This window comes from Theobroma umbraticum, unplaced genomic scaffold, assembly GCF_002168275.2.
Source record: "Theobroma umbraticum cultivar Fairchild unplaced genomic scaffold, ASM216827v3 scaffold_44.0, whole genome shotgun sequence".
NCBI classification, from domain to species: Eukaryota; Viridiplantae; Streptophyta; class Magnoliopsida; order Malvales; family Malvaceae; genus Theobroma; species Theobroma umbraticum.
Genome location: NW_018397255.1, coordinates 2,339,975 through 2,354,038, shown reverse-complemented (window position 1 = coordinate 2,354,038; position 14,064 = coordinate 2,339,975). Strand labels below are relative to the sequence as shown.

General features: G+C 35.7%; 2 protein-coding genes across 4 annotated transcripts; one reads left to right on the top strand and one right to left on the bottom strand.

Moving 5' to 3' along the window:
* Window positions 1–560: 560 nt before the first annotated feature.
* LOC110408904 (Remorin family protein) lies at window positions 561–3,887 on the bottom strand. 2 transcript variants are annotated; one of them, XR_002444532.2, is made up of 5 exons: window positions 2,948–3,887; window positions 1,806–2,163; window positions 1,271–1,352; window positions 811–1,062; window positions 561–710 (listed from the first exon to the last, which is right to left on the bottom strand). XR_002444532.2 is itself a non-coding variant. In XM_021418041.2 (4 exons), exons 1-4 carry the CDS (start codon window positions 3,555–3,557, stop codon window positions 862–864), a joined length of 1,251 nt encoding a protein of 416 aa, XP_021273716.1. In that variant the 5' UTR covers window positions 3,558–3,886; the 3' UTR covers window positions 561–861. The 2 variants fall into 2 exon arrangements, 1 of the variants encoding a protein (XP_021273716.1); XM_021418041.2 differs by having other exon boundaries at window positions 561–1,062; window positions 2,948–3,886.
* Window positions 3,888–8,173: 4,286 nt separating this feature from the next.
* Window positions 8,174–14,064, top strand: ABA1 (zeaxanthin epoxidase (ZEP) (ABA1)). Of its 2 annotated transcripts, XM_021418679.2 has the most exons (16): window positions 8,176–9,059; window positions 9,400–9,562; window positions 9,769–9,843; window positions 10,317–10,417; window positions 10,556–10,668; window positions 10,922–11,133; window positions 11,356–11,447; window positions 11,902–12,016; window positions 12,125–12,228; window positions 12,557–12,602; window positions 12,682–12,746; window positions 12,841–12,927; window positions 13,086–13,140; window positions 13,259–13,344; window positions 13,425–13,512; window positions 13,787–14,064. In XM_021418679.2, exons 1-16 carry the CDS (start codon window positions 8,545–8,547, stop codon window positions 13,865–13,867), a joined length of 1,998 nt encoding a protein of 665 aa, XP_021274354.1. In that variant the 5' UTR covers window positions 8,176–8,544; the 3' UTR covers window positions 13,868–14,064. The 2 variants fall into 2 exon arrangements, with proteins under 2 accessions (XP_021274355.1, XP_021274354.1); XM_021418680.1 differs by lacking the exon at window positions 9,769–9,843 and having other exon boundaries at window positions 8,174–9,059.

Genomic DNA, 14,064 nt, shown 5'->3' with positions numbered 1-14,064 from the left:
AATTAGTGTCAACATATTTCTTTATTTAATTTGATTATAATTCAAGAGTGTATTGCAATAGGGTCATCAATTTTATGCTGTGGCATGATTTTTTTTAAGTGCTAGCTAATGAGTCTTTGCCATAACACCCTACCGCCGGCATATTGAAGCAGAGGTCGCACTGCCTTTTACTTATTCGATCCCAGGCAGGGCAGGGGAAGAAACGCTTGTATTCCCACAGTCAAGAAGTATGTGATGGTCATTTAACAGTGGCAACTTGATGTGTTTTTTATTTTTTGATTTTCCAGCATCCTTATGTTTTCTGACCTCAATTTCTGACTAATTAAAACACTGCATGTGTATCAGTTTTAGCCAAACTTTTTCACTCCCCAAGTTTGAAACTTTACTGTAAGTGGCATGTAGAGGTTCAATTGTTTGGCAAAAATGCAAATATTTAACGAATAGTTGGTAGGTGCCCTGTTAAATATAGAGTTTGTGTTTCTGTATTTAATACTCCGAACCAAAGGGTGGTTCACCAACACCAGTATATAGGACCGGAGCAACCTGATGCCTTGGTAGCGGACTTTGAAACCATCTCGGACGACATTTCCAGATAAGTTTTTTTGTGTACAAAAACTCCAATCCGCTAAGAACAAGAACTTGAAATCCGCAGTTTCCTGGACCTATGAGTGACCCAATGCGGCTTCTCTAACTCAGATTGGAGAGACGGCCTAAGAGTTCAGGAATGTTACATGAAAAAATAGGGAAGCCGAGAAACCAGCAGGCATATACAAAATTTGGGATCAATAAATCCATCGTTGATAACTGTACCTGGTGGAAAAGATTTGAGCCCATGGACATGGAGATTTACATTGCGAGAAACTAGCAAGCATGACAGGTGAAGCAACTGCCGAAGGAACTCATGCGGATATTGAAGAATGAAGCCTTCTGAGAAGTCTTTGGAATCTGCTCATTCTCCTTGGCTGACACTGAACTTCTCATTTCTTCGGCTTTCATCTGAGCCATTCTTAGCTTGCTCAAGATCTTATCCATTGATGCTGATCTCTTCTTTTCCAATTTCATCTGAGAGTAAAACACAGTACCGCATCAGTGCCCCTTGATTCTAGATGTTTGCCTACTGGGAAAAGCATCTCTTAAGCTAACATTAAAGGATTGTGGTATCACATAGAACGAAAAGGTAAAGAGAAAAGGCCAAAAAGATTTTAAGAAAGCTTAAAGCTTAAGTTATTAGATAAAGAAACAATGACAGAACCAGTGCGCGCATTTGAACCTCTAGTTTTCGAATGGCTGCCTCAGCTTTTGCCCTCTGCAAATTCTCCCACGCGTTGATCTTTGCTTCCTCCCTATGCAACCTGAACACGCAATTAAAACTTCTTTTAGAAAAGCTCTTTTATATTTCTGACAACTGTGTCTCAGTCGATGCATACCTCAAGTTTTTGTTGAACATAATAAAGCTGCAGGTCCAGCCCCTATAATCATGGTGCAATATTATCTAGGAACTGAATCTTTGAAATTTCCTTGAACATTAAAGACAACCTATAGCATTGACAGTTACTACTCGGTGAAATTATAGAACTCAATCCTCTTTGCGAAAAGCCCTGATCTTGGCCCCCACTTTTGAAAGCTACATTGTTGACTCCATAAAGCAAGGCAGAACATGTATTATCTAATTTCAAGATTCATATTACGCGTTAAGGTTGCCTCAAAGTGTAAAGGAGTCTGTTCGTAGTGTTTGTTTTCGAAATTTTGCTTCGTTTAATGGAAGACGCAGGACACATATTAAGGAGCAGGGCAATAAAACATACTTTGAAATGCTTGTTGCTGCCTCTGAAACATCCAGAGATAAAGCAGAACCTGCCGTGTTGTTCTGGTAAAAGTCTTCGAAATCTGCCACGCCTTTCTTGATTCTTCTTGATCCATATCTTTTGGGCCAGTTGGTCATGGTGGCTCGTTTGTCTATCTGCACTTCCCTGATGTCCAATTTAGAAGGATGATCACTGTTCTCCACAGCAGGCAGAGGAGGTGAGTGGCAAAATGAAGATCTCTCTCTGGGAGAAGAGTGGCTGCTACTGCCCTCAGGGCTCATTTGTGTAGCCATATCCCTCCGTGAAACTACGCGAGAGATCATCGTTTCTGCATCCTTGATTTCATCAAGTTTTTCATCTGTAACAAATTGATCCAACATCAGGAAATTTGCACACAAATAAATCATGCATCATTCTGAAGCTAATAAAAATGGAGTTAACATGAAAAATTCCTAATCCTGATGATATACATCTTGTCTGACATCTAATTCATTGGTTTAAGTCAACGTCGAAGCTATAGCCTTCTTATAGTTTTTAACTTTCAATCCATCACTATATTCGGGTGTCTGGGCCAGAGAAAAGGTTCTTTTGTGTAGTGACAGCAGTTCCAAGTCGTAAACTCAAACAGAGACCTTTTTCCAATTTGAAGCTAACATTTTGCAACACACTTCATTATTAGTTACCAGGCAGGACTTCTGCAACACAGAGGTTCAAGCAGCTGCAAAAGTCTTAGCTATGTGATTATTCTTCCCTCGGGGCATGCCTATCTATACAAGGACAGTTTACAGTTTCCTTCTAGAATCCAGATGCATCTTTAAGAACTTCACTATTTACAATTAATCATTTACTGGTTAATTAGATTTAACAAAACTGAGATTGATTGTTGGAATGTCTGATCTGCAATTTGGAGTTTGATCATGATAAGTTAATTGGGTTTTATGGGGCTTACCTTATCCTACTTTGGATTGGATGAACAAGGAAGGGCAGTGATTAACCAAATTTCATGCCTATAGGGCATACTACACACCCAAATTTGTGTTCTTTAACTTCCACAATCAGATCAGCAGATAAGTACGAAGTACAGCAGCCTAAGTTAAAATTGCAAGCAGAATTATACTCAAAACTCAGAAAGAACACTATACCTTGAGAGCTGGGCAATGAAGACTCACTAACCAAATCTGACCATCCAGGTATAATAGCGGATCGTGCCACATTACTATCATCCTGCACCATACAAGATCGTTCACTGTCACCATCTCCACCAGCAACAGAGCCTCTACACCCACCATAATGAACAGAAACCCCATCAGCCATCAAAACCCCAGTAGAAAATGGAGACCCTGCCATCAAATTCCTCACGCTCCCACTACCTCCACCATCAAGTAGCTGCATTGAGGGCGAGTAATTGGAGTAGAAAGCAATTCCAGGAGGCACAATCGGTCCACTTTTAGACTTTGGCCGCCTCTGAAGCTGATGGTTTGCATTCTTGCTAACACCGTAACCCAAAACGGGGCTACAAATCCACCTTTCAGCATCTTCCCACTTGGAAGGCAATGTTCTACCACTGTAAAAAGGTGTCAAAGATGAAGCACTGATATGTCTCCTGCTACTACCATTGCTATTAGCTGGATGTGGCACTCTCTCTGAACTCCACCCTTTTTGAGCAACCACCACGCCATTATCACGGTAGTCTGATGCTCCTGGGCTTGGAAATGTACCCAGATGGCTCAAAGAAACAGAACCTTTCTTCATTCACTCTCAATCACCACAGCAAGAGTCTTAGCCTGTTTGCTTATACAGTACCACAAGAGCTAGACTTCAACAAAATAATAGCGATTCTGGCTTGCTGGCAAGCTTGTCTAAAAGGGTGATTGAGACAAGAAAAGAACTTGTTTGAACGCTGATTTTTTTACCGCTCTTTGTGACTAATTATACAGATGGTCTTTTAATTCTTACTTTCATTTTCATTTTTTTTCTTTTTTACATAGATTTATGCTTTGCAGTAAGCTATCCTTTTATTTGGTACAAAGATTTGTTTGCATCTAGACAAGCCTCAAGAAGGGTTGCATCATCGGGTTGCAAAAAGCCAAATGCTGCATCAAGTCATTGAATACAAAGGCCAGGAATGTTGACGAACTATGCATTAAACGTTTTAACAGCAATCTCTGTCAAAGATAAGGCTTATTTTATCGTTTTCTACATATATTCCTTCTATTTTTAACACTAGTTGAAAACTCAGATTCGACAATAAAAGAAAAATGAAAATGAAAATGAAAAAAGAAAAGGAAGACTCAGATTCAAGTAAAATGGATATACCTAATCCCACATGCACTAGACAACAAAAAAACACAAGAAGAAAAGAATAAAACTACTAGGTACATATCCAAAGAACGTTGAGCAATAAGAACAAGGCGACTATTGGATGGGGGTTAGCATCTTTGTACATTGAGTTTGAAGATGGAGATTAAAGGGTAGATTGCAACACTGTCAAAACATAATTGTAACAGTTAAAAATTGAGTTTAGATTTACCTTTCAAAAAGAAATTTTGAGTTTAGATTTAGTAGTTTACCTTTGCAGCAAAAGGTTAGGAAGCTTTGAGCCCCATCTTTTTCTGGTTTTATTATTCATTTGAACAAAAAAGGAAAGGGAAAAAACAAAGGAAAAAACAACTCCAAAAGCTAGTAATGAGAATGTTAAAAGTACATAGAAATGTAAAGATATTTGGAGAAATTTGTTAAGCAGATGAGTGAGAAGTTTCACCAGGAAAAGCATATGGTTGGCCATGTCTGTGTGTGGTCCCTCAGTTAATTCTGTGGCAGCCGATGCCCATTTCTGTGTGTAGGGCAGTGGCCTCATCGTAAGGATGTGGACATCAAATCCAATTATAGATTATATAACCATAAAGCATTGCACATTTATGCTTCCCAATGCATGGCATATTGCATTTCCACCGCTTGCTAATTTATCAGTTTCTGCCTAGGCCCTGGCCATATGAATTATGGAGCAGCTAAATAATGAGCACCTTTTTAAAAAAAAAAAAAAATTAACCCATAAATCCTGAGGATATATAGTTGTGAGATCCTTTTTCTTTTCCCTTTCTTTCTTTCTTTTTTAATATTTACAATTGATTTTTACAGTTATATAGTTTTAACCACCGTAAGAAAAGAATCGTTTACACATGATCAACAGTCAAAATCTTGTACTTGTTAAATTGTAAAAAAAATTGTCAACTTGGTTTCCCATCCATTTGTAAAGGTTTGGTTTTTATTGAACATTTTTCTCATAAAATTTTCATAAAGTTCATATAAATGTTATATCAAGTGTTTAAAAAATAAATAAATAGAGTGTTTTAATCTCATGAACAAGTAAAGAAATTTTGAAAAGAATATAAATGTGGACGCTGGATATCTTTAATGATCTTGTGATATAAAACTAAATATCTTTAAATATGACCAGTTCAAAGCAAGAAGCAAAAGAATATTTTTAAAGTAAAATATTACCCGATGCCCTCAAAACAGTCAACACTAAGACCCCAAAATTATTGTGACAGAATGGTTCATGGCATTAGCAAAAAATCATGAAAAATAATAGGACAGAAACAGAATAATGGTTCGTTGGCTAAGAGACACACACACACACAAATAAAAGAAAATAAGAAATGAAACATTGATTGAAGAATTCATGATGCATGTACTGGGTTTTTTTAAGAAGCAATTATTATGATGTAAGATGTAAGATGTATTCTGGGGTCCCAATTTTTTTACATTTTTTGTCCTTGAATATTTGTAGTCAATATATTTCACTTGATTGCTACATTTTCAGGTGTTTTATCGACAATGATATGCAATTCTTAATATCTTGTATCTCACAATTTCTACATTCAAGAATTTTGCTTCAATATTTCGAAGAGCCACACTCTCAAATAAATAAATAATTGTAAGGAAATAAATTAAAATTCACTCAATTTTTGTGTGGAGAGGATTTAATGCTTCCCAAGCTCTTGGACCTTGAAAGGTACATCTTTATTATTAGAGTTTGGAGAGCTTAGGACATTCAACAGTGATGGTGGAAGTAGTAATGAGCCTGCCCCAAACTTTCCCCGATGGGGACTCAGCCCAAAGCTCTTTCAGACTTGGACGAAAGCTATTTGAAATTTATAAATACGTACATATAGATATATTGAATAAATATTTATTATAATATAATAATATGTAACAATATCGTTAATTGATAATTATTTATATAAAGAAACATGGCTTTATTGTGATTTACGAATTTTATTTGTCTGATTTTTTGTAGCGTGAATTTGTGCAAGGTTATTTTTTTGTTTTGTTGCATTATGGATATTGTTATAATTTACTTACTTTTAAGAATTTATTTAATAAATATTTTTTAAAAAATAAAACTTTCATTTTTTTTAATGAAAAATATATTTCCATGTTATTAAGGCAAATATTTGAATGCTTAATAAAAAAAATTTTAAATACTTGTAAATTAGTTAAACATTTTAAAATGTTACTACTAGGTTCAATATTTTTTCAAATATTAGTCTAAACTTAAAAATTTCAGCGTGACTCATGAATTTTTAAGTTATTTTTGCTCAAAAGACCTATCTAATTCTTGTACTTTTCAAGTTTATCCAATTTAATCCTTGAATTCAAAATTGAAGTTATTTAATCCTTTGATTTTGATTTTTTTTTAATTTAGTTTATTTTCTTAATGACATTCAATTTTGCTGTTAAATGAGATGATGTTAGCGATGACACAAACACTAATGTGACACATTTTGATGACATGACATTGAGATGATGATGTAGCCTGTCACGTGGCACCTACGGGATGACATGAAAATGTCACGTAATACTAATATGATGATGTAGCAATGTTAATGTGGCATTGACATATTGACATGTTAGTTCCACGTGACAGATAAAAAAGTTTTCAAAATAAAAAATTGTATCATGTTATGGAGTCTAAATTGAATAAAAATATACAATATAAGGACTAAATTGAACAAAATTGAGATGTTGAAAGACTAAATTAAAAAAATATTTAAAAAATAAAAATATTTAAGTATTTAAATAGAAATCTTTTACATTTAAATATTTAACTTAAAGATTTATATTTTTTAATTTTTTTAATTTTGTTCAATTTAATATTTGTATTATATATTTTTATTTAATTTAGTCCTTATAACATAATAAAATTTTTTAATTTAAAAAATATTTTGATCTGTCATGTAGTACTGACATGTCAATATGTCAATGTTATTTTAGAATTATTACATCATCATATTAGTGTCATGTACCATTCTCATATTATTACGTTAATGTCACATGACATGCCACGTCATCATCTCAATTCCACATCATCAAAATGTGCCATATCAACGTTGATGTTATCATAGATATCAGTCTTTTTAGCGGTAAAATTAAATGACGTTAGAAGGAAATACTAAATTGAAAAAAATTTTAAAATCAAAGATTAAATTGTTTTGATTTTGAATTTGAATTCAGGAATTAAATTGAATAAAATTAAAGAGTATAAAAATTGAATAGATATTTTGATAATTTTTTATTTATAATTAAAAAAAGAGTAAAGAGATACTTGTTGGTTCAAATCTCATGATAATAAGAGATTGATTGATTTTAAAATTATAAGAATTAGTCTTTTACTATTTGTTACGCATTTATTTTAGATCGAAGACGTGAAATCCAGAGAAAGATGCGGTGAAATGTCACAGGGGTGCGTTCTCTACGCTATACCAAACACAAATTATCTATGCCAAACTTGGCCTAAACAGCTATCCATTGCAATGGCAGTGTCAAACTCGGCCTAAACAGTTATCCCTTGTAATGGCAGTGCCCGACTCGGCCTAATCAATTAACTGGCGAAATGCCACTTGTTAAGAGCTGACTAAAAGTGGGTCCCATCGACAACGAAGGGCACTGGCTGTTGTCGGAACATGGAGGTGGTAAGGTAACTGAGACCAAACAAGTAAGAAGATCTAAAAAGCATCGAACCGAAAGGCATTGAGAAGTGAGTTGAAACTGGACGCAGTTTTGCACCGCCAGGAAAGTCAATGCTCCAAACCGCGTCTATTTGTGTTTCCAAAGCAAACAAAGCGACTCTCACTGATTGGGCGTTTTTTAACAAAAAAATGCAAGTTTTCATTTTATATAGTAATAATAATAGCACAACAAAGCCCTAAAACACAAATGATTTATTTTAATGACCCATTTGATTAATCAGTAATAAAAAGTCAATTGTGCTAAGCAATTTAGTACTACTATACTCAACTCCAGAAAATAAGAGGTTGGAAGTGGAAAATGCTAAGTATACATATATGTGACCCATGACCACCACAGAAGATAAGAACATGTGTCAAAGATATTCTTCCCGAGGTAGTGCCGTGGGACATTGAGAGACTGCCACATGGCCTTGGGATCTCCATTGTTGGTGCAGCACAATCCTTTACTTCACATTCAAAGATGACTGGCAATTGCGATTGGCTTATAATATCTGCTACTTCCCTCTCTTTCCCTCTCTGTCAACTTGGGAAATATGTTCAATTTGCTTTCTCTCTGAGTCTACCTGAAGCCTTCGTTTACATTCCTAAAAGCTACTGTTACCAGAACTTTTCTTCTGACATAAGGAAAACCAAAGTTCTTGTTTTTGGTTGTTTAAATCAAGAACCGAAGCTTGAAAGTTGAAGGTTTTTTTTTTTTTGGCAAAACAATGGCTGCAACTTCGTTTCAAAAACCTTCAGCAACATTTTTCACAGGAACCCAGTTTCCTGTGTCCATCTCTAAGTATATTCCAACAGAGTCCTTGCCTTGTATTCATTGTAAATGCCATTTTAGAAGCAAAACAAGTAACCCAAAGAAGAGAGTTTTACAAGTCAAAGCCACAGTGGCAGGAACCCAAAGTGCTTCAAAGTCAAGTGAGAAGAATGAATTTGATGGGAACCAATTGGAGAAGAAGAAGCTGAGGGTATTGGTTGCTGGGGGTGGTATTGGAGGATTGGTTTTTGCATTGGCTGCAAAAAAGAAAGGGTTTGATGTAGTGGTGTTTGAGAAGGATATGAGTGCTATAAGAGGTGAGGGGCAATACAGGGGTCCAATTCAGATACAAAGCAATGCATTGGCTGCTTTAGAGGCTATTGATATGGAAGTTGCTGAGAAAGTAATGGAGGCCGGTTGCATCACTGGAGATAGAATTAATGGATTGGTTGACGGGGTTTCCGGTTCTTGGTCAGTTGTTTAAGATTCTTGAATTAAGTTTTTTTTTCCTGTAATTGATTTGTAAGGATTGCTATATGTTTGATTCAGTGATTGCAAATTTTGAATTGCGTGTTATCTTTTGGTTAATAGGGGTAAAACTAAAGTAACTATGAAATCCAAAAAGAAGAAAACTTGGTAGATGTTAGTAAGTTGACGTTTACTACTAGTTGAGACAATGTAGGAAGACCTCCCTGCTATGGGCAATATTTTCTGAACTCCTATTTTCTGATCACATACTGTTATTTGGCTGCCTTGTCTGACTGTTGGTTATGGGAATCCAATCACCCTAAATGATACATGGTTTAAACAGGTACATCAAGTTTGATACATTCACCCCTGCAGCGGAAAGAGGGCTTCCAGTCACAAGAGTTATTAGTAGGATGACTTTACAAGAAATCCTGGTTCGTGCAGTTGGGGAAGACATAATTTTTAATGAGAGCAATGTTGTTGATTTTGAGGATGATGGACGTAAGGTAATATGAGTTGCTAGTAGATCAAGGTCATCTCCTTAACAGTCATTGTTCCTAAAGTAAAGCATGAAATCTTCTATTTATTTGTTTCTTTTAATGTTCAGCTAACTGGTTTCAGGGATTATTTTCTGCATGTCTCTGTCTTCTTGCTAATTATTTTGTGTTAATATTTTATTTATTTTTTGTAATTATGTAATTTAAAAGTTCAGGTCACTGTGATACTGGAAAACGGAAAGCGCTATGAAGGTGATCTTCTTGTTGGAGCTGATGGAATATGGTCGAAGGTACCATCATATATTAATGTGTGCTTGCAGAACATAGTCTTTGTGTGTTCAGACTCTGGATTGTTAACAACCTATTCTGAAGCTTAGTTTGACAACATGTCCTTGACAGATTGGTTATCAATGTTTTTCCATTTAGCTGTTTCGGTGCTTAAAAAAATGCTATAATCTGTTTGCCATAATGTCCAGTTGTAAGAAGAACGCTCACAAGCCTCAAGGTATGGGGAAATATGAGCTGACCTAAAGTGGGAATGGACAGTATGGTCTCTGGTACCAACAGCAAAACAAAATTAGAACTAATAATTAAACTTGGGTCAGCTACATGAGTTATTTTCATTTAGTCTGCCCTAATTGAACCAAACCAAAATCTATATGCAGCTGAAGTTTTCACCAACAATGACACTGATTGTTTTGGCACTAGATGTTCAACCCTTGAAATGTCGAACACTATCATAGTTTGTGAAATTCCTTTTCAGGTGAGGAACAACTTATTTGGGCCAAAGGAAGCTGTATACTCAGGATACACTTGCTATACCGGTATTGCAGATTTTGTGCCTGCTGATATTGAGTCCGTTGGGTATGTTCCATTTTTGTTTTGCATAATATGATTGACTTCACATTATACACGTTTGTCTTTTTACAAGCATTAGGATGACTAGAATATACTGGGGCTTTGCTACATATAGTTGCTTACATTGAAACTTCTCCTGTGAAGGTACCGTGTATTTTTGGGACACAAGCAGTACTTCGTTTCCTCGGATGTTGGTGCTGGAAAGATGCAGTGGTATGCATTTCACCAGGAACCAGCTGGTGGAGTGGATAGCCATGGTATTTTACCTTCTAATTTTCATTTGTTAGAATTCATTATATTAGCTAACAAAATTTTTGAAAGAAGCTTTAGTTGCCCTGGAAGTTATTTATTATGTTTACATTTTAAACTAATTAATCTTTCTTTAAAATTTCAACTAATAAGAATGCTCATATTGAATGTTCACAACCTATTATAGGATTTGACTATTAATTTCTAATTTGGTTTAATATATTCTAATGTTTTATTCTTCTTATTTTGAATTTTTTACAGGTAAAAAGGAGAGGCTACTTAAAATATTTGAGGGTTGGTGTGATAATGTGATAGATTTGTTGCTTGCTACTGCTGAAGATGATATTCTTCGACGCGACATATATGACCGAACACCCTCACTAACTTGGGGAAGGGGGCGCGTGACCTTGCTTGGGGATTCTATCCATGCAATGCAGCCAAATATGGGTCAAGGGGGATGCATGGCCATTGAGGTATGACTCGGAATATTGTGATGGCAGTTCTTTTTTCCCCAAATTTAAGCATTGCCCAAGATCAAATGATGTTCCAAGTTCTAGACCGGTTATAAACTTTATATGTTATTAAACCATGTGTACTTTAATAGTGTATATCGTGTTTTCTCAACATTCAGTAGGATGCCAGGTTATGTAAGAAAACTTCATGACGAAAAGCACTTTTTTTTCTTCATCTTGCAGGATAGTTATCAATTAGCATTGGAACTTGATAAGGCATGGAAACAAGGTGTTGAGTCAGGGACTGCTGTTGATGTTGTTTCTTCTTTAAAGAGGTAATATAACATTTCCTTCTCCATAAATAGTTCGAAAGGAGGAAAAATAAAATAAGGGACGTCAAACTGCATATTCAATAAAAAATTATAGTGAGAATGTACTTCTCTGTTAGACTGAATTGTTGAATTAAGCCTTTCCTGATTTCACTTTAGTCAAGTTATTGTAGTAGGGAAAGAGGCCTTCTAAACCATGGGAGTAGAACATCATTACTGAATATCTTGTGATTGTTTCTAATGTCTGGAAAGTTTGCTAATCCTTAAATTCTTTAAATTTAACAGATTCAATCATCACAATCTAGATTTTCACTGAAAATTTCCTAGGCAGTCTGCTGATAATGATTTCTGTGTATTATGTATGACATCTGTATAACCAAATTCTTTTATGTCACTGGTCTACTGTATCTATTTTCTGCAAACAAAAACTGATTCTCCTAGGGACTCATTTCATTTGCAGCTATGAGGGAGCTAGAAGACTGAGAGTTGCCATTATCCATGGAATGGCAAGAATGGCTGCAATGATGGCTTCAACTTACAAGGCTTATTTAGGTGTAGGGCTAGGTCCATTGTCGGTAAGAATTCATTTTGATTACCTTAAATGGAAGTGAATAATGGGATAAAGCCAATAATTGTGCAACTACTGCATGCATAATCACCATGGAATCTGACCTGCTTTGCAGTTTTTGACAAAATTTCGGATACCGCACCCAGGAAGAGTTGGTGGCAGATTTTTTATTGACTTAGCAATGCCCTTAATGCTCAGTTGGGTCTTAGGTGGTAACAGGTTGGTTTTTGAAATGCCTGTTTTCTTCTGCTTCTATCGTTGGATCTTCTGTTTTATTTTTTTTTTCTTTGTTTCAAATTTTCTGCATATCGATGAGTTCTATGATAGTATCGATTCTCTTTTTCACAGACTTGGGAAAATGGCACTGTGAATTTAGGGCTAACAAAAAGTGTTGGGTGCCACAAACTTTTGAAATGGCAAAAAGATTGAAATTGGGGAAAAGTATCAATGTGGATTAGGAAACTGTCTAAAAAGGCTTGCATAAGATCCTAGGATGAAATTTCTGATTTGTTCTTCCTTTTCTGAAAATGAATTGACATATTTGCAGCTCAAAACTTGAAGGAAGGTCCCTAAGTTGCAGACTCTCAGACAAGGTATGCTGCTTTCTTCCTACTGATTATGCATTAATAGCTATGGAAACTATTTGAAACATCCGTTAATTAATTTCTTCAGGCAAGTGACCAATTGCGGACATGGTTTGAAGACAATGATGCATTGGAGCAGACTATAAATGGAGAGTGCGTATAATAGTTTTTATTTGTGAAATTCATCATATTTTCTGCTCAATTTATTCGATACTATAGACTCTTATATTTCTTGTCCATTTTTCAGGTGGTTTTTGTTCCCAGTTGGAAATGAAGTAGTTGCCTCACAGCCTATTCGTCTAAGTAGGGATGAGAACAAACCTTTCATGATTGGGTATGTATTTGCTTGTAATTGGTTTATAGGTTATGAGTTTATGTTCTTAAAAGGGATTTTTTTGTTTCCTAAGGGGAGCATAAAGAATCCCATTGACCATTTTGCTGCTTTCTCTTGTATTAATTTATCTGTCTGTCGATGCTTAACGGTCATTGTAGGAGTGTAAAAAGTGAGAATTTTCCAGGAGCGTCAGTGGCGGTGCCTTCACCCCAGGTGGTTTTCAGCTGTTATAATCTACTGATCTGGAGCATACATACCTTGCTCACTTCTGCAACAATTATGTTGAATGTTTCTGTTTCTTTTGCTTTTTTTCTTTGCCTAATTATCTCAGGTATCCAAAACGCATGCTCAAATCTGCTATAAGGATGGTGCATTCTTCCTAATTGATTTGCAGAGTGAACATGGGACCTATATAGAGTAAGTCATGACCAGCAAGAAACGTCTTTAGGGATCTTAAATTCCTGGAGTTTCTCTAAGACTAAACTTTGTATGTGCAGCCATGAAGGGAGAAGATCTCGGGTACCACCAAATGTTTCTACTCGTGTTCGTCCATCAGATGTCATTCAGTTCGGTTCAGATAAGAAGGTAAATAAATAGCATCTAAATACGAGTCTACTAACCTACCACATGAATGTTATTCAACATTTGCTTCTTGTCTGTCCGACTGAAGTCAATATCAGACTTTTATCTCCAAAACATAGGTCCCATGTTTAAAGCCCTCTTTAAAGACTAAGAAACGTTTGCTGCTCATTTATTCAAGTTATAGTAATTAGAATGACTCAGCTTTTTTTTGTATATTCTTCGTTCTACGACTTTTTTCCCAACGTGTACCTCGTCTTAGTTTCCAAGCGATGTGCAGGCAGCTTTCCGGGTAAAGGTGATGAGATCACCTCCTAAGATTGCTGAGAAGGATGAGGGCGGGATTCTTCAGGCAGTATGAGAGGTCATGAAGCTGCCATTTTTTGAATTTATAGCACTGTACAGCATTTATTTACACTGGTGGAGTAAATGAAAATCTGCTACATTTTGTAAAAAAGTAGGAGCTGAATTCGGATTATTATACAAGAAATGTCATATACTTCTGCACAGCTTCGGGCGGAGCATGGATACGAAATGTCAACTTCCATTTCTTTTGAA

Bases quoted from the DNA above. Each gene is read 5' to 3' on its own strand.
- ABA1 (XM_021418679.2), top strand. From the start codon at position 8,545: ATGGCTGCAACTTCGTTTCAAAAACCTTCAGCAACATTTTTCACAGGA. The intron at 9,844-10,316 runs GTACCATCATAT...ATTCCTTTTCAG, and splicing joins CTGATGGAATATGGTCGAAG to GTGAGGAACAACTTATTTGG. The intron at 12,229-12,556 runs GTTGGTTTTTGA...ACATATTTGCAG, and splicing joins TGGGTCTTAGGTGGTAACAG to CTCAAAACTTGAAGGAAGGT.
- LOC110408904 (XM_021418041.2), bottom strand. From the start codon at position 3,557: ATGAAGAAAGGTTCTGTTTCTTTGAGCCATCTGGGTACATTTCCAAGC. The intron at 1,353-1,805 runs GTATGTTTTATT...TTGCGTGTTCAG, and splicing joins GCAGCAACAAGCATTTCAAA to GTTGCATAGGGAGGAAGCAA. The intron at 1,063-1,270 runs GTTCAAATGCGC...TTTTACTCTCAG, and splicing joins CAGCCATTCGAAAACTAGAG to ATGAAATTGGAAAAGAAGAG.